Below are 19,647 nucleotides of genomic sequence, written 5' to 3' on the forward strand. Positions count from 1 at the left end.
ACTCTTCATGTGCCACACACTGCTCTGTCTTTTCCACGATGTAGTTATTTAGTGTTCAAAACCACTCTAAGGTCTGTTACGTTTTTCCTGTGTTAAGGATGCAGGAGCAGGTCAGGGCTTCTCAGAAAGATTAAGTAATGAATCCAGGGTGAAATAATCATTCTAATTAAGCTATCCTTTGTCAGTTCTTTTCTTTCTTTCTTTTTTTTTAACCATTTGAACAGTTGAAAAACTTGTAAAATGTTTTTAATTGCTCATAACAATTGAATAGTCAAAATTGGTCTTGCCTGTGTCTCAGCTGGGTCATAGAATATTTATTAAGTGTGAAATCTCATTGATCTCTGGAAGTGTAAAACATTGAAGAAAACAGTCTTATTTTAAAACAGGGTAACAATGATAATGTAAAGATAGAATGTTGATTTGGGTCCCTTCTCGGAGACTATGTTGTTTGAATAACAGGACATTGCTCTTTCTACTTTCTCATATAGGGATTGCTTATGGAAGTTTTTCTTTCCACCTGACTATCAAATTCTGAAAGTCTCTGAAATTGCACAGCCTGGAAGACCAAGACAGATTCTTGCTTTTGAGCTACGAATGAATATTATTGCAGATGCTACAATTGACTTGCTGTTTACTAAAAATAGGGTAATAATTGTAATAATGAAGTGGAAAATCTTATTTAGAATTTGAAAACTATTTTTTAGAATATTTTCCTTTTGACTTATTTTATACTTAGATTTATTTCCATGAGCTTCTTCCTTCTCCCCCCAGATAGTTACATGTGTGCTGCTTTCATCATAATTTTACTACATGCCCAAACTAGAAGAGTTGATGGCGATGATGGTGATGATAGTCAAGCTGCATGTTCTGTTCTGGTTCATCATCTGAATGAACCATCTGAACTTTCATTCATTAGCCGAATGAAAAATCTGGCTGAATTGTTTTTGTGTATTTTTAGTATAAATTTGAACTTTTGTTTTTATTGCATATCAATTGATAATTATTTCTTCTGTGATAATAACTAAAAAGTAAAGATGATGGGAATATAATGAAAATCTTTTATATGAGTTAAAATTTCTTTTGGCAGGAAACAAATGCTGTACATGTGAATGTAGGAGCTGGCTCATATTTAGAAATTAATATTCCAATGACAGTTGAAGAAAATGGTAAGCTATGATTATTTTTAGTTTTAAATGATTAGAAAAGTAATATATAAATAATAGTTTTTAATCCTCTTAGAGTGATATTAATAGGTTTTAATTTTAAAGTTTTTATCTTTTAATTAACTTTATTTTTTAGTTAATATGTAAAAACAGAAGATTGTATTTATAAGGGGTACTGTGTGATGTTTTCATGCATTTATTGGGTACTATTCAAGTTAGGATAAATCCTTTCGTCCCTCAAACACTTATCATTCCTTTATGGTAAAAACATTCAAAATCCTTTCATCTAGCTTTTGAAACATACTGTACGTTATCATTAACTACAGTCACCCTATTGTGTAACTGCACATCAGAACTTCTTAGTCCTCTTCTGTGTATAATGAAGCACTCATTGATACATCTTTCCCCATCCTCCTCTCCCCTGTTTCTCTCTGCCCTCTCTCTCCATAGCCTCTGGTAACCATCATCTTACCCTCCACTTTGATGACATCAACTTTTTAGGTTCCTCATGAGTGAGATTATGTGATAGTTATGTTTCTGTGCCTGACTTATTTCACTTATGCCTCCAGTTCCATCCATGTTGTTGTAAATGACAGAATCTCATCCCTTTTTATGGCTGAATAGTATTCCATTGTGTGTTTCATTCTAAGAAAATGAAATACCATTTTGTTATGCGTTCACCAGTTGGTGGACATTTAGGCAACTTCCATTTCTTAGCTCTTGTGCTGCAGTGATCATGGGTGTGCAGGTGTCTCTTTGACATAGCGATTTTATTTCCTTTGGATATGTACCCAGCAGTGGGATTGCTGGAAGATATGGTGGTTCTTTTTAATTTGTTGAGGAAGCTTCATATTATTTTCTGTGATAGCAATACTAATTTATATTCCCATTAGCAGATGTGGGACTATTTTAATATTTTGATGTGCCCGTGGTTATTAAGTTATTACATAATTAAATTATTTGCCTAGAGAGAAGGGGACAATTTTCTAATCAATTTAGATCTTAATTTCTGTGCAAGTTTCAAAAGACACATCCTGCTGAGTCCTGAAGGAGAGGCCTGAGATTCTATAGGACTGGCTGATTCAGAGTACGCAGTTGGAAAGAAGCATCTGTTAGAAAGACCTTACTTATGGTATATGATAGGAAAGAAAGCAGTTTGAGTTTGCACAGAATTGATAGCAGTTTAGTTAAGGGAGTGCATCTATGTTTTTAAACTGATGATTGTATAGAAAATAGTATTTGTACATTTTAGTACAGTGTATAAATAATGGTACGAATAATGACACACCAGAGTAAGGGGAGTCACCCAGGATGGAGGGGATCAGTGCTTGAGCATAGGGTTGTGGCAGGTTTGCACTCTTTGAGTTTGGTATCTAAGGAAAGCCCAGTTAGGTTTTTGGCTATAAAGGTTAGTTGGCTTTTAAGATGACTCTCTGGAGGGAAAAGGAAAGGAAAATGTAAAAATTAAGTCCAAAATGGTTATCAGATTCATGTGTTTGGAGGAGAAAACTAGACTCAGAACAGGATGGCTGTGGAACTAGCCATCTGTTAATGACTATAAATTAGTGTACATCCACGAGGACTTCATCAAAGAAGGAAATGTAATGCTCTCTAATTTTGTTGAAAATGGGTTTATTGTTGGGAAATTGTTAATACTTCAGGATTAAATATTGTTTGGAAATGATTATATATGGAACAGTTGAAAATGATAAAAATGTGTACCCTTTGGTTAATGGAAAAGAAAAATCATCGGAGCTGCAGTTATAGTAAGTAGTTGGAGACTGTCGTTAAGAGAATAGACATGCATAGTCAGTCCTTTGTGTCCATGGATTCTGCATCCATGGATTTAATCTACTGTGAGTGGAAAATATTAGGAAAAAAATTCTGTACTGAACACATACAGACCCTTTGTTTTCATTCCCTAAGCAACATAGTATAACAACAGTTTACACAGCATTTCCATTATATTAGATATTAAAAGTAATCTAGAGATAAAATATATGGGAGGGTGAGTATAGGTGACATGCAGATACTATGTCATTTTATATGAGGAACTTGAGCCTGTGTAGACTTTGGTACCCAGGGATTCCTGGTACCTGTTCCCTGTGGATAACCAAGAGTCTCTGTGGTTTTGCACTGGAAAGGAGAGCGAGGATAGATACTGTGTGGAGATGGAGGTTTCTTCTGAGCTGTCTAAAATGAGAAGGATCCCCTATTATGTTAGCAAGCTCCCTGTCATTGGGTATATTTAGTGATCGATCACCATTTTTCAGGAATTTCTTCTTCGTGAGGTTGCAGGAGTTGGTTCTAGTCCAGAACTCTTAATTGCATGATTTTTTTCTTGTTCTGATTGTTTGTTGTGTTTATTAGGTTATACCCCTGCAATTAAAGGACAGCTGTTACATGTTGATGCCACCACCAGCATGCAGTACCGGACCCTTTTAGAAGCAGAAATGTTAGCAGTAAGTCTGAAGTGTATGATTATGAGCAAACTTGGTTTTCATTTTCTAATATAAAATTTAATTAGCCAGGAAGTCATTGAATGACCCGTCCTCAAGTTCGAGGACCACCAGGTGTTCTTCACCCCATCCTTGAGAAGAGAAGTCGATTCCCAGTGCGCTGGGCTTCCTTTGGCGTCTCTCTGTGGCTCTGCTTCTGGTGTGTGGGAAGTGAAAAGAAGGCAACAAAAAGGAGAAGAGCCATTAGAATATTGTTTTCAAACTTGATTTTGTGGCTGGCCTCATTTTCCTTTCTATATAAGGTTATTTTTCACCATTTCCTGGCCCTGTTGGATTCTTCCTCAGGGCTTACATAATGTTCATTGTGCTTTTCACTTGATGAATAAGGCAAAAGGAGGAGAATCTTACTGATACTCTGGATTGCTCTATGTGGGAACAGAAGCCTGGTGGAAATGCCCATGATGAAAATTGCAGGATGGGGACTCGCTGACCACGCAGATATGTTTAAAATCAGAGAATGATGACTGCAACAGCAAAAGCTGGGGTGGAGTAGGACAGTTGGTATTCCCAGAAGGTCCTTTAAACAAACATCTCATACATGACATGTGTACCTTAACAAGGAGATTTTCCAGATACCAAGACCGTTTCAGATACCATAAATATATATTAAACTTCATATTTAGCATTTTTATGAATTCTTGAGCTGCTGCTAGAGAATGCAGGTTATGTGGCAGTGCTGCTCCTAGGCAGGCAGCTTTATGCTTTACAGAAACGCCATCCTTAGGAGAAGTACTAATGCCATTAGTGTGACAGTGTGCATTGCACTCCACCCGCCCTCTCTCTGAGCCTCTCACTCCACAGATGAGGGAGAGAAAGGAGGATATGGTTGCTACCCATTGGCTTAGCTAGAGTCCCGTGTCAGAACTTCAACCTGATTTGCCATTGTCCAAGTTTTTTGACCCCTTCATGGCTTCATAGGAACTGGATGTCACTGGAGACACTGACCTTCAGCCTCAGCAATATTAAAATCTCTAAGGGACCTTCTGTTCAGCTCAGTAGGAAAATAAATTTTAATTACTCATCAGCGTGTGAGCCTTCATTTCTAATGCTGTGCACACAGTGTCACATTTCAAGCTTTAACATTGTTGCTAACATTTGTCCTGCAGTTCCACATCAATGCCAGCTACCCCCGAGTATGGAACATGCCACAGACGTGGCAGTGTGAATTGGAAGTTTATAAAGCCACCTACCACTTCATCTTTGCACAGAAGAACTTCTTTACAGGTATTTCTTAGTAAATACAGGTATAGTAAAATTTATCACAGCTTTTTTGTATTCATTTTACTTTTAAATTCAATATACATACTTTGATGACACAGTTCTTACTTTATTTTACAGGTAATTTTAGGCTGAGAATATAAAAGGGAAAATTTAAATATAGGCATTTTATGTTCTAACACAATTAAGAAAAAATATTATCCCAAAATTGAGTGTAGAAGGAAATTAAAGAACTCAATTTAGGCTAGTGTTTTATATCAGTTTAGTAAGGGGTTAAGATGAGGTTGGTGAATCAATTTTTCTGTCTTCCCCAATTAGGCATCAGTATAGCTTCATTGTTTCATTTTAATTATTGCAGCTTACTATAGTATACTCAAATAGACAAATATTGTTGTTTTTATTCTTAGTGTCCCTGTTTAACTTTCCCATTGGCATTTAAATTGATGCTATCTGTAGTTGAAAAAAGTTCTTTACCTCTTGCTATCTATACATATTTTGGGAGTGTTAATGACCAAGTCTTGGTCTGTGAGTAATAATTATTACTCCATAAAAATAAGTAGCATTTATTGATCTCTATAAGTAACTCCACAGGGTTGGTCTCAATGGTAGGATTGATGGTGACCCCACGGAAACCTAATATTGCTTAACTGTTTGTTCCACCCATCCGCCCAACTGTCCATCAGTCATTTATAAACGTATGGTCTGTGCTGAGTGCCAGTAGGTGTGTTGGGGTGTGGTAGAGATTAAGGCATGCATCCTTAGTGCTGTCCTGACATTACTTACCAGGGCGATGTTGGCTACTTTACTTCATCGTTTGTTTCAGTTGCCTTATTTGTGAAATAGGAATAAAAGTTTCCATTCTACTTTGCTATTGCTGGATTTTTGGCATGTTAAAATGTCTTCTACTGTAACATGTTCCGTCCTGAGTCCCCTGTGCTTGTTGTTGTTTGAACAGGAGCCTCACCTGTGGACAGGCAGAGCTTCTGCCTTGCTGGAGTTAGGTACTGTTTGTGAAGGCTTGAGGCAGTGTCTGGAGTGTTCTACTCAAGTAGGAATTTTGAGAGTCCCTGGCAAGTTAAACTTTTGCAAGTGACATGAACACTGAGTGAATACTTCAGTTCATATTTATGAAAAAATGTCTTAAGGAATTTGTACATATTAAATAATTGAGTCCTCACAAAATGAATTTCATTGTTATCCTTATTTACAGGCGGGGAAAATGAGTAAGAGAGGTGAAACAGTTTGTTCAGAGCATACAGCTAGTAAGGTTGACTGAGCGGCGTCCCAATTCAGTGGTCCCTTACATCAGCTACTTTTGACTGTAGCCTTTCCACCTCTTATTCAAGATTTTGTAGTTTTAACCATGAATCTTTTAAAATAGATTTCTATTTTCATGTACTAATCCTTCTCTTAGTGAATATATTGTTCATGATTTTAAAATTTTCTTTTGTAGTAGCACTTTCATTTAAACTGAATATTTGTTATTTTTAAATAGCCAAGTACACATTTTCTAAATTACAGGAGATTTTTCCATACATTATCTTCTTTCTGTGACTCCAGTTTTTATGCTTCACCTTTTTGAAATTCACTCCTTTGGTTATTTTTTTCCTAAGATTCATTTGGAGAAATTTAAAATTATATTGAAAGGAACAAAAATAGACATTATCATCATTTAAATTCTCCTCTTCCAGGCTTAATAGCTTAATATTTGGTCATATTATATTGTTCTTAAAAGCTACAACTTATTCTCTGAAATAGGGTGACTCTATGGAGTAGTATTGCCTTAGACTTGGAGTGAGCATGCTTGGGCATGGTGCTGGAATTCCTTTCTCTATTAGTAGAAAACTACAGGAAAGAAGTTAACCAGGAAAGAAGTTAACCATCGGTTTATGAAGGAATGCCTGTTTCTTTCTTTTTTTTTTTAAAAGAGAGAGTGAGACAGGGGGAGAGAGAATTTTTTTAATATTTATTTTTTAGTTTTCGGCGGACACAACATCTTTGTATGTGGTGCTGAGGATCGAACCCGGGCGGCACGCATGCCAGGCGAGCGCGCTACCGCTTGAGCCACATCCCCAGTCCCATGCCTGTTTCTTGATAGCCGTTCCTCTGGCAATCACTTATCAGTAAGATAGACTTTTTTCTCATCAAACTCTCAAAGATAGCTTTATGGGAACTGTAATAGTGAGTATTAGGAGGGATAACTTGAGGCAAAGGTAGACACTAAAGGCTCTTCCAGGAATACTGAGATTTGATTTACTATGAGCAAGGCTCTAATATCAGGTGATTGACATTTCACGGGGTGTGGTATTAACCTAACAATTTAATCATGAAGTCAGGGTTGGTGGGTTTTTCAGGTGAACATTTAGCTGGCCATCTTGATAGCTTCTGAACTCCTTGCACAGTTGAGGAGGGTAGTCATGAAGAATGTGCTTTCTTTTTCTCCTTAGATTATTTGGTAAGACCATTTGGTAATGAAAGAAGCTTTTGGTGAAAGAGAAATTCATGTTGACTTGCTTCTTGAGTTTCCTAATAAAAATATTTTGACATCATAGTTTTAAAATTTATCAGTAAGGATGCTGTAAAAACCATATGGTATGGAAGCTCTATTATGGAATAATTTGTTGAAATTTTAAAGAGGTTATTAAATTAAGATTTAATAACATAGAAATTTGCTATTATCTTTATAAAATTTCAGATGTTATTAAAATAGTAACATTTGTTAAACTAGTAATTGGCAAATAACTTTACAAAATTACATTGGTTTCCTGAGATAGTAGGTTACTTCAATTTATGTTTATTAGTAATTACATCTTATTCTGTTAACTAATAGTAGTGTAAAGTAGAGAAATGTAATAGTATACATTCTACTGGTTCAAAACAAGCACTAAACGTGGCATCTGCCCACAGAGAATTATGGGCCTGTTACTCATGGGCATCTTTTGTGTTATATTATTAATCTCAAGTTCATTGGCGTGTGCACTAGACATAGACAAATGAAACACTATGAGACAGTATGTATGATTAGGGTAGATGTGAATGGTGAATCTAATAAATGCATGTGAGACCTAAGCACAGAGGAAATTACCATCTGCTGCAGGTAAGTTGGAGAAAAAAAGGATGAGTATTCAGGTCCAAAATGGTGTTTGTAAATGAACTTGGTAATTAACTAAGATTAGCATGGTATCTTGCTATTTGTATCATCTTCGCATGACTCCAAGGGAATAGCTGTTGTTATTATCCATAAGTGAACAGTGAGGAATACACACAGAAATAGTGAATGACTTGGGCAAACTTCATGAAGCTAGGAAGTGGAGGAGACATTTAAGAACAATTTTTGGACTGCAGACCCTGGTGTATGTAGTTTCTTGCTCAGGTTAAAGGTACTTGTTTTCCTTCAGCAGAGAGGATATGAAAGCAATACAAGTCATCCTGAGAATCCAGCAGGATGGGTTCCAGGATCCCATGTGGATACTAGAATCTGTGGATGCCCAAGTACCTTACATAAAATGGCACCTTTTATGTAAACTGCACATATCATTCTTAAATCACTGCTACTTAGAATACCTAGCACAAAATGTAAATGCTATATAAGTATTACACTGTATTGTTTAGGAATAATGACAAGAAAACAGTTTCAGTGCCTGTTCAGTGCAGATGTAGTCTTTAAAAATTTTTTTTGACTTGTGCTTGATTGAATCCTTTGGTGCAAAACCCCTTGATATGTGCTGACTATACTTTAGACAGCATAAGAGGTCTGAGTAACAGTACTAGACTGTAAATTTTTACCAGGGAGAAAAGTGAGGAAACCAGCCTCATGAATAATAACTTTTACTGAGGAGTTGGCTAATTCCAGAGATTATTTTACATTGCCATAGTACCTAAGTACCATGCTAAAGAATAAGGTTTGGAAGTGGGCTAGAGCCAGGTTAGTCAGGCATGGCAGCTCTGAAAAGCAAGGGTTAGAAGTGAGCATCGTGTGAAGGATGACGTTGCATCAAGTGAAGGTAAATTGGATAAATTGAATTTTCTCATTTTTATCAGTAGAATAGATTAAAGCCATATGCCTTTTATTATGGATATAGTGAAACTATGTCTAATTAATATTAAGTTGTTGGAGCTTGATATTAAATGTATTATTTTGTGATTTTAATAAGGCAGGAATTTCCCTCTAATATATATATGTACCTGTTCTATATGTGGCAGCTAGATTTTAAATGGATTCCTATGATACATAAGATAAATATACTTAAGATAATCATTATTGAATTTCACTCATGCTTTTCAGTTTAAAGATTCCCCTTAAGAGTCAAAGAAAACTAAGTAGTAGTAGACTATAATTTTCCTTTAAGTATCTTTAATAAATGTTACCACTGTGGAGTGCTTACATTTTGCTAGTTACTTTGTTAAAACGTCACACAAATCATCTCTGTTCTCCTAATAAGTCTGGGAAGTTGTCCTTGTTCTGTAAAAGAGAAAACTGATAGGATTGACCCATAATGTCAGGATTGCTTAGCTGGTGGAGTAGAGCAGAGCTTCAACCCGGCACTGTCTGGCCTCACAGTCAGTGTGGCGTCACTTTGCTTCCAGTTGTTCCTTCTTCCACAGACACAAGTTCTGAGTTCACAGGCATGACACTGTGCCATGGCACAGTGTGAGCACCCAGATGAGCTCGATGGAATTCCCTCCCCCTTTTTCAGAGAGAAAGGGAAAAGGGGAGAGAATTTCATCAAAAATAGAAGGAAGGTTTGTGGACTGGAGAAGGAGATTGAGGGGAGGGAGGAGGAATGAGACACGGGAAGAGAAGTGGAGTGACTGTGTCCGTGGGTGAAATGTGATCGCTGTCTTGTACATTCACAAGGCACTCACTAAAAGAAAGAAAAATACCCCATACCAAAGACTGTTTGTAACTGGCAGAAAGATCAGTCAAGTAGAGGAAGGAGTACGGTGGGGAGGAGGCGGGAAAGGAAGGAGGATGTGCTGGGGCAGAACTGAAACAAATCACATTCCACACTCTTATTATGTGGACATGAGTCCTAACATACATGTCACTAAAAAGGACCCATTTCTTTGTTTTTGTTTTTGTTTTTTTTTAAAGATGAGTGTGACACCTCTGTAAAAAAGATATTATTGCTGTGAGTATACAGTATATGTAAATGATATGTACAAGAAAGAGTTTTGGAAACCACTGTGTAGATCAGAGCTAATATCTTCATAGAGACAGCTTTTGCTTCTGCAGTTAAAAACAAGAAAACAAGGTACCAGAAGATAAATAGACTAAGTGTATGAACACAGTTTTACAAACTAAATTAAGACATATAACTCATCAGCAGTTAATAATGATTGATTATAAATTCTAAGAAAACCTAGCTATGTTTTATTCACCTTTAAAATCACACCATGTAGAGCCCTATACACAGCTAAATACTGAGTAGATACTTATTTTGTGAATAAACATTAAAAATGTTCAACTATATTTGTAATGAAGAAATTCATTTAAAATGAGTTTATTTTTTCAGTTATGAAATAGCAAGACCACCTACCTCTCTTACCCCATTGATAAAAACCAGAGACATAGGTAGGAGTAAGTAGGATGCAGCACAGCATATGAAGAAATATGTAGCGTGTGTGTATTTCAGGTAATAGTACAAGTGGCTGATTTTTTGGGGAAGCAGCTCGGTGCTCTGTAACAGTCTTGAAAATTCCTCAGTTTTGACTCTGCGGTGCCCTCTCTGGAATCTGTTCTGAGAGTAATCCTAAGTATGTACAACACCTTGCACAAAAGTACACACTGACATGTTATATGTAGCAAAAAAAATTGGTGAGAGTCTAAGTGTCCAAGAGTGTGGAAAACAAATCTTGAATGGTAAATCTCTTTAATACACAAAATTTATGTAAATGTGAGTAAATTAACATGAGAAGGTATTTTTCAGTCAAAAAGCGACACAAAACATAGTATAGTATAAAAAGCCATATAGAAAAAGAATTAGAAGGAAACGTATTTACAGCATTGAATTATTTATGAAATATCAGGCAACATTTATTTTTTTCTGTTTTCAAAAATTTCTTGAGAAAATAGATATATTAGATGAATAAAATTTTTAATTTGAAACTGACTAGTAACTCATTTAATATATTTTGTGAAAATATTTTAGTATAAAATTCTTTATACCTACAGAGGGCAAAAATTCATTTTGACTGTTGTTAGACTGTATGTATTTGTTTTTTTCTTAATTTTATTTAACTTTGTTTTGTACCCCAATGTTCTTAGATTTAATTCAAGACTGGTCGAGTGATAGTGCTCCAGACATTTTTTCATTTGTTCCGTATACATGGAATTTTAAAATCATGTTTCATCAATTTGAAATGATTTGGGCTGCTAATCAGCACAATTGGATTGACTGTTCCACTAAACAACAGGAAAATGGTAAGAAATTTAAAAAAATTAGGGTCAGTATTTTTATTTCAATACATAATAACAAAGAAAATTAGTATTGATTTTGTAGTTTTAATAGGTACTAGAGTTGTTTTTTTTTCCCCTCATTATCTTGTGAAACTTTCAGGACCATTTCAGAATATGCTTTGTACTGAGTGTCTTCTCTTAGGTTTAATTTTGTTTAGGTATGCAGTTACAGTAATACTTATATTTAAATTTTATTGACATTAAAAGTAAATTTACTACTTCTTTTTCTTTCTTTTTTCTTTTTCTAGTGTATCTGGCAGCTTGTGGGGAAACACTGAACATTGATTTTCCTTTGCCTTTTACGGACTTTGTTCCAGCTACATGTAACACCAGGTTCTCTTTAAGAGTACGTATCACTGTTTGCATTGACAGTTCCACGGGTTTATTAGTACATGTGACTCCCCAGGGCTTACCTTTCCTCTCCCTTGCCTGTCTTCTTGCCACCCTAAAGCGTTTCAGTGTTCTTCCAGCGTCCCTAACATGAGTGTCGTGGAGTTCCTATTATTTTATTTTTATAGGTAACAGCTCCTAAGAAATTGACCAATTGAAAAAAAAAAGTCTCCAGAGTTGTTTATTTTCTTGGTGCTCAGTTCTGATCTCTGTAGCTCATCTATATTCTCTTAAGAACCTCTCCTAGCTGTAAGGTCTAGGCACTAATTTTATGCTTCCCTATGTTGATTGCGAATTGTAGCTGTGAATTCAGGGAGAACAACCACAAGCTCCTTCCTTCCCTTTATCTCAAAGGCAGGTTTAATGTACTTCTTAACTCATGATTTTGTGGAAGACCTAATTTTAGGGGATGGACAATCAGGAGTAAGTTGTATTAATGTTTGTTATGGTGGCAAAAAAAAAAAGTAGCAGCAGTATTAATAGGAGCAGTTTACACCTAATACATATTTTTTAATCACATATGCATTATTTAATACTAATGAAATACAAAATGAGCAAACACCTTCATATTCTGTTAGTGTTAGAAGTACAGTTGTCAAAACAAGTAATAAAAGGCAGGATCACAGCACACCTCCAGAGGCAATGCCATATTTTCTTTTCTTCTTTTTCTTTAGGAAATAGCATTTATTTGAAAGACATAAAGCAAAATACCTTTTTTTCTTAACGTTTTTAAAAATTATTTCTTACATATATCACAATAGAGGAGTGCATTACATTCATAATATGAACTCTTTCCCTGTAGTAACTCATGTATTTCTCAGAACAAGCCTTTTGAGATAGTCATTGCTGTTACCTACATTTATAGATTGGAAAACAGAGAAACAGAGTTTATACAACTTGTCCTGTAGCTAGTAAGTTGCCAAGTTGGATATTGAACCCTGGCAATATAGAGAAAAAAGGGAAACCCAGTTATGATCCTTCTGGTATGCCAATTAAGAGTTATTCAACATCAGTTGAAGAAGAGACTTATTAAAAATTAAAGGCGATGATATTTGTATTAATTAGCTTTGCATTGCTATGACCAAAGTAACTAAGAAAAACAATTCATAGGAAGAAAAGTTTATTTTGACTCATGTTCCAGAGGTGTAGTGCATGGTCACCTGAGTCCATTGCTCTGGGCTTGAGGTGAGGCAGAGGAACGCAGCAGGCTCATGACAGCCAGGAAGGAGCAGGAGGAAAGAGGCTCAGGGCAGATGCACTCTTGCAGGACGAACTTCCCTCCTGCCTGCCACGCCCTGCCTGGTGCAGTCACCAGCCAGTCCATGCAGACTAGAAAGACAGGTCATGTCAGAGCTCTTCAAGTCTAGGCTCAGCACCTCTGAACAGTCCTGCATCAGCACAGGAGCCTTGAGGGATGCCTCACACCCAGCCATAACAATACTGCCTTTCAATTTTTGAAGACTACAGAACATGTTCCATTTGAGCCTGTATTAGTGAGCTCCTCTCCCCCAAGTGAGTTTCAGATAAAATATTCATGGGTCACCATGAAAGATGATCTCTTTACTGTTATGTGGAAACTATACTGTTTCTCTTTTTTTTTTTATTGTCTAAAACCTAAATAAGTATTTAGGTTTTAGACAATGTAAAACCTTATTCCAGGCATTTATCATTTAAATTTTATTTCCATTTTAATTTGTTTTTAAGATTATTATAGTTTTGGCTCTAAGTAGTGACCTGACATATGTATGTACTGAATTTATTACTTTGGGTTATTATGTATTGTGTTTTAGGGAGAAGATGTTGATCTTCATTTGTTTCTACCAGATTGCCACCCTAGTAAATATTCATTATTTATGCTGGTAAAGAATTGTCACCCGAGTAAGATGGGTCCTGATGCTGGTATTCCTGCTGAATGCCAGAGTGGCCAGAAAACAGTTAAACCAAAGTGGCGCAATATCACTCAGGAGAAGTGAGTATATGACAATCAGAGACCTAAGCGTTTTGTACTTACATGTGGAGAGACATTTCTTCTTCTTTAAAATACTAATTATAAAGTTTCATTATCTGTACTTAGTGTCTGTATACAATTAAAGGAACAAGTATCTGACCAGAAACTTTCTTATTCTTCAAAGAGCTGGTTGGGTTGAGTGCTGGACTGTTCCAAGTGTACTGCTTACAATTGATTACACCTGGCATCCAATTTATCCGCAAAAGGCAGATGAACAGCTGAAACAATCATGTAAGTGCTTTTATGTAATTTATACTTTGAATTAGTGGTTATTATGATTGATTATCATTAAAAATACAGAAAATAAAAAATTTGGAAGTGCATTTATTCTTCTAAAATAATTATATAAATTTATAATCTGCAAAATAATTTTGAATAGCTAACCTTTATTGAGCATTTACTATATAATCAGGCACTGGGCCAAGTAGTTTTCTGGCTTATATTATCTCATTTAATTCTTATCACATCTCTATGAGGTGGATATTATTCTCAGCTTGGAGTTGAAGAAATAGGCTCAGAAAAGGCAAGTAGTTTTCTCAAGACCTGCCACTCCAATGCAGCAGAGCTGAGTAGGAAACAAGGTGTGTGAGAATCTGTGTATTTGGGAAGCCTCAATTGAAATGCCTAAATCGATTTTGTTAAGTGTTAGTTTCTTTAATGCATTTTGAAAACTTTCATGTAACTTATATTTTCCTGAAGGTAATTTTCCCTGTTACCTGAGACACAAAAAACAACAAGAGTCAAGTGATATTTTCTTTGTTTCTTTTCCCAGTGTGTTGTTTCAAAGAATAGTGTTGATAGTTGTTTACATGTGTGGTGACTTGATAATGTCATTCTGTGTCTTACCAGTTATTTATGTGAAAACAGCTTTGTAGTTTAATGCCTGAATATACTTAAGGACTAATAGTAACTCAAATTTATATTGTAGGGACCTAATGAGAAAGTTGCTTATGTTAACAGGAACTTTTCATTGGTTCTATGCAATCTGATATATGCATTTACCTCCATATTTCAATGAAGTCTATTCTTTGTTTTCTTAATTTTTAGACCCTCAGGTCTGTTGTATTATATTACTATAGATATTATCAAGATTATTTGATTTTGCATTTGCTAAGTATTATGTCTTACTGAATATTGGCTTGAAGAACTTCTAAGAGGTCATTTTCTCCTTCTTTAAACATTAATCTCTTCTTCTTCCTCCATTTATGCCAGTGTCAGAGATGGAAGAAACAATGCTGTCTGTGTTAAGGCCAGCCCAGAAGGCTGCAGACAGAGTGGCTTCCTCTCCCTCTTCTTCTGCACGCCCTCCGGTTGACCCAGCAGAACTTCCGCCTGATAAACTTCATGTAGAAATGGAGCTCTCCCCAGATTCTCAGATAACTCTCTATGGGCCTCTGCTAAATGCCTTTTTATGTATAAAGGTATGATTTTAAAAGAACTTCTATTTTTTTGAATTTATTTTATTTATGCTAATTTGTTATATGTGACAGCAGAATGCATTTCAATTTTTATTATACAAACAGCACAATTTTTCATGTGTCTGGTTGCACACAAAGTAAAGTCATGCCATTCATGTCTTCATACATGTACTTAAGGTAATGATGTCCATCTCATTCCACCATCTTTCCTACCTCCATACCCTGTCCCTTCTCTTCCCTCCCCTTTGCCCTATCTGAAGTTCGTCTGTTTCTTCCAGTACAAATCAGCCTCCTTATATCAGAGAAAGGAGAAAACATTCGGCATTTGGTTTTTTGGGATTGGCTTATTTCACTTAGCATTGTATTCTCCAACTCCATCTATTTACCTGCAGATGCAATGATTTTATTATTTATTGCTGAGTAATATTCCCTTGTGTACATATATCACATTTTCTTTATTTATTCATCTACTCTGAAGGGCAGCTAGGTTGGTCCCACAGTTTAGCTATTGTGAATTGTGCTGCTATAAACATTGATGTGGCTGTGTCCCTGTAGTATGCTGTTTTTAAGTCCTTTGGGTATAGACAAAGGAGTGGGATAGCTGGGTCAAATGGTGGTTCCATTCCTAGATTTCCAAGGAATCTCCATACTGTTTTCCATATTGGCTACACCAATTTGCAGTCCCACCAGCAATGTATGAGTGTGCCTTTTTTCCCACATCCTTGCCAACACTTATCATGGTTTGTATTCATAATAGCTGCCATTCTGACTGGAGTGAGAGGAAATCTTAAGAGTAGTTTTGACTTGCATTTCTCTAATTGCTAGAGATGTTGAACACTTTTTCATATATTTGTTGATTAATTGTATATTATTTTCTGAGAAGTGTCTGTTAAGTTCTTTGGCCCATTTATTGATTGGGTTATTTGTTTTTTTGGTATTAAGATTTTTGAGTTCTTTATGTATCCTAGAGATTAATGCTCTCTATCTGATGTGTGAGGGGTAAAACTTTGCTCCCATTCCATAGGCTCTTTAGTCACCTCACTGATTGTTTCTTTTGTTGAGAAGAAGCCTTTTAGTTTGAATCCATCCCATTTATTGATTTTTGATTTTCCTTCTTGTGCTTTAGAAGTATTACTAAGGAAGTTAGGGCTAATCCAACACGATGGAGATTTGGGCCTACTTTTTCTTCTATTAGGCGCAGGGTCTCTGGTTTAATTCCTAGGTTGCTGGTCCACTTTGAGTTGAGTTTTTTGCATGGTGAGAGATAGGGGCTTAATTTCATTTTGTTTCATATCGATTTCCAGTTTTCCCAGCACCATTTGTTGAAGAGGATATCTTTCTCCAATATATGCTTTTGGCACCTTTGACTAATATAAGATAACCGTAATTATGTGGGTTAGTCTCTGTGTCCTCTGTTCTGTACCTTCAGTCTACCAGTCTATTTTGGTGCCAACACCATACTGTTTTTGTTACTGTTGCTCTGTAGTATAGTTTAAGGTCTGGTATAATGATGCTTCCTGCTTCACTCTTCTTGCTAAAGATTGCTTTAGCTATTCTGGGCCTCTTATTTTTCCAGATGTATTTCATGATTGCCTTTTATATTTCTATGAGGAATGTCCTTGGGATTTTGATTGGAATTGCTTTAAATCTGAATAGTGCTTTTGGTAGTATGGTCATTTTGACAGTATTAATTCTGCCTATCCAAGAACAAGGGAGATCTTTTTATCTTTTTAAGGTCTTTTTTAATTTCTTTCTTTAGTGTTCTGTAGTTTTCATTGTAGAGGTCTTTCACCTCTTTTGTTGATTCCCAAGTTTTTTTTTGAGACTATTGTAAATGGGGTAGTTTTCCTCCTTTTTCTTTCAGATGATTTGTCACTGATGTACAGAAATGCCCTTGATTTATAATTTATGATTTTATATTCTGCTACTTTGCTGAATTCATTTATTAGTTCTAGAAGGTTTCTGGTGGAATTTTTTGGGTCTTCTAGGTGTAGAATCATATCGTTGGCCAATAGTAATAATTTGAGTCCTTCTTTTCTTATTTGTATCCTTTTAATTTCTTTCATCTGTCTAATTGCTCTGGCTAGTGTTTCAAGAACTACATTAAATAGAAGTGGTGAAAGACGGCATCCCTATTAGAGGGAATGCTTTCAATTTGTGTCCATTTAGAATGATGTTGGCCGGGGGCTTCACCTAGATAGCTTTTACAATGTTGTAATAGCCTTCTAAATGAAAATTAAGGGGATTCACAATAGCTTGATGGATGATTTAAATTGTTGAGGATAAGTGATGCCTGTTCACTGGACTTGTTGTGCTGGAATCCACTGCAGTTATTAAAAAGAACACTCCTAAGTTTAGTGTTTTTTTAGTTTGAAGCATTTAGTGTGCCAGCACTAACATAATATTTCTTTTTTCAAGGAAATTAGATAGAGGGGTAACAGATATCTGGACAGTATAGTATATCTGATAGAGTAGGAAAGATATGTGGACAAATTTTAACACTTACCTGAGAATAATTGAGAATGATTGGTACCAGGAAAAGTCTATTTTAAGTGAATCTATTTAAAACGGATGATAAGTTGCGGCAGTGGGACATGCCTGTAATCCTAGTGGCTCTGGAGGCTGAGACAGGAGGATTGTGAGTTCAAAGCCAGCCTTGGCAACCGTGAGGCACTACGCAGCTCAGTGAGACCCTATCTCTAAATAAAACACAAAGTAGGGCTGGGGATGTGGCTCAGTGTTTGAGTGATTCAGAGTTCAATTTCTGGTACCAAAAAAAAAAAAAAGATGACAGCATTTCATGATAAATAATGAGCCAAGATTTGTTTGGATCTTTATTTTAAAAATGAAAGCAAATCTATGAAAATAAGTTTATTGCAAGAGTATGTCAAATTTAGTTTCTGAATTAATATGCACCACTTCTTAGAACAAAGAATAAATCAAGTGTTGATTCGTTTGGCATAATTTTTCCACTGAAACTATGTAATTGCACAGTGTGATAGCACTTTAAGGTTGATATGTGTAGCATGATTATGAAGAGAGGCTATTTTTAGAGAAATATTTGAGGTCTTCACCTGTTTTCCAAAGATTACTTTAATTCTTCTGTTATTCAGATCACACTTTAAAACAGTCTCCCTGGTGTCACAGTGGTTCTTGTTGTTTTGCTGTTCTTTTTGGTAGTGAACTCTTCTAGATCCTTGTTTATCACTGTAAGCTTTGAGGAGAGCAGTTTTCCAACATCATTTAGCAGCAGTTTCACCAAATTTTACATTTCTCCAGAATTTTGCACTTTTACTTTGCTTTAAATTTCATTGAACTGTTGGTTGTTTACCATATCTGTGATCAGGAAGAGATTAAAAACATCATAAACAGTAGGGTTACTCATGGGAGGGATGTTAGAGTGGGTCTAATCTTACATTGCTTGTTTATTTGTATCCTGTTGCAGTTTCACAGATGCAGAGATTTGGATACTGAATACTAAGTTAATAATACAGTAACAGTGGTAATGAATTCTGGAGAAGGGACTAGGGTGGTCAGGGTTGGACAAGGAAGGACAAGTCACAGGTGTGGGTGAGGGCTCTTAAGACAAAGTACTAGGTGACTCGGGCTTGAGGCACATAATGTTAACATTTGAGTTACTATATTTATTAAAAACTGTTGGGAAGTGTCAGATAGCATGATGTAAGTTAAAAGGTGCAGGGAACGTGTAGATAAGATTTGTAGAAACCTGGAGTTTTGCATGGTTACCCTTTCTTCCCTAGCATTTAAAAAACAGATTCCTAAAGGAGTAAACCTGTGTGTTCAAAGGGGAAAATGCACACATATACACATATTTTCATTCTTATGACCACTGTTTCACCTAAAATATTCTTCAAATATTTCTTCCAATATCTGACTTTCTTGGGATTGCACATGAATAGCTATAAAAGGATTATTTACAAATTTAGCTATAATCTCACTAATGAGGCTGATTTATATTTTAATTAAATGTAAGTAATGATTTAATTAGCAGGCTGAGGGTGGTCACTGCAGTATAATATCAGGTTTTGAATATTATTAGATATTAACTTTGTTTTTGCATTGCCATGTGCACATTGAATGCCAATTTTTTATTTTAAAAGATTTATAGTAATACATATTTACCAAAAATAAGAGGATTGTAACCAAGAAAAATATAAAGAAAGATGTATATGTCTCCGTTTATATTTCTTTATAAATTCTACTCTACAGATGTGGCTTCTGTTGATAGTTGCTTATGTTTGGATACGTACTTTTTAGTAGTATCAAAGTTTGCTAAAGAATGTATTGGGGGATGGGATTGTGGCTCAGTAGTAGAGCACTTGTCTAGCATGCATGAGGCACTGGGTTTGATCCTCAGCACCACATAAATGTAAAATAAAGATATTGTGTCTGCCTAAAACTAAAAAGATAAATATATATAAAAAAGAATATTGGTATGTACATTCACCAA

The 19,647-nt window shown here is 35.7% G+C and overlaps 1 protein-coding gene across 12 annotated transcripts in view; it reads left to right on the plus strand.

The window, feature by feature from the left end:
* The window catches only part of Bltp1 (bridge-like lipid transfer protein family member 1), a 209,922-nt gene that overhangs the window by 55,585 nt on the left and 134,690 nt on the right, over positions 1-19,647 (plus strand). For all 12 annotated transcript variants that reach the window (XM_058583669.1, XM_058583667.1, XM_058583668.1 and 9 more), the window contains 9 exons: positions 489-645; positions 1,088-1,166; positions 3,534-3,625; positions 4,789-4,906; positions 11,169-11,324; positions 11,609-11,706; positions 13,541-13,719; positions 13,883-13,989; positions 14,971-15,179. In XM_058583669.1, coding sequence (XP_058439652.1) covers positions 489-645; positions 1,088-1,166; positions 3,534-3,625; positions 4,789-4,906; positions 11,169-11,324; positions 11,609-11,706; positions 13,541-13,719; positions 13,883-13,989; positions 14,971-15,179 — 1,195 coding nt within the window. The remainder of the gene's footprint in view (positions 1-488; positions 646-1,087; positions 1,167-3,533; positions 3,626-4,788; positions 4,907-11,168; positions 11,325-11,608; positions 11,707-13,540; positions 13,720-13,882; positions 13,990-14,970; positions 15,180-19,647) is intronic.

This window comes from Marmota monax, unplaced genomic scaffold (genome assembly GCF_021218885.2).
Source record: "Marmota monax isolate L192 unplaced genomic scaffold, Marmota_monax_Labrador192_F-V1.1 WCK01_AAM20220418_F8-fsc00378, whole genome shotgun sequence".
Taxonomy (NCBI): domain Eukaryota; kingdom Metazoa; phylum Chordata; class Mammalia; order Rodentia; family Sciuridae; genus Marmota; species Marmota monax.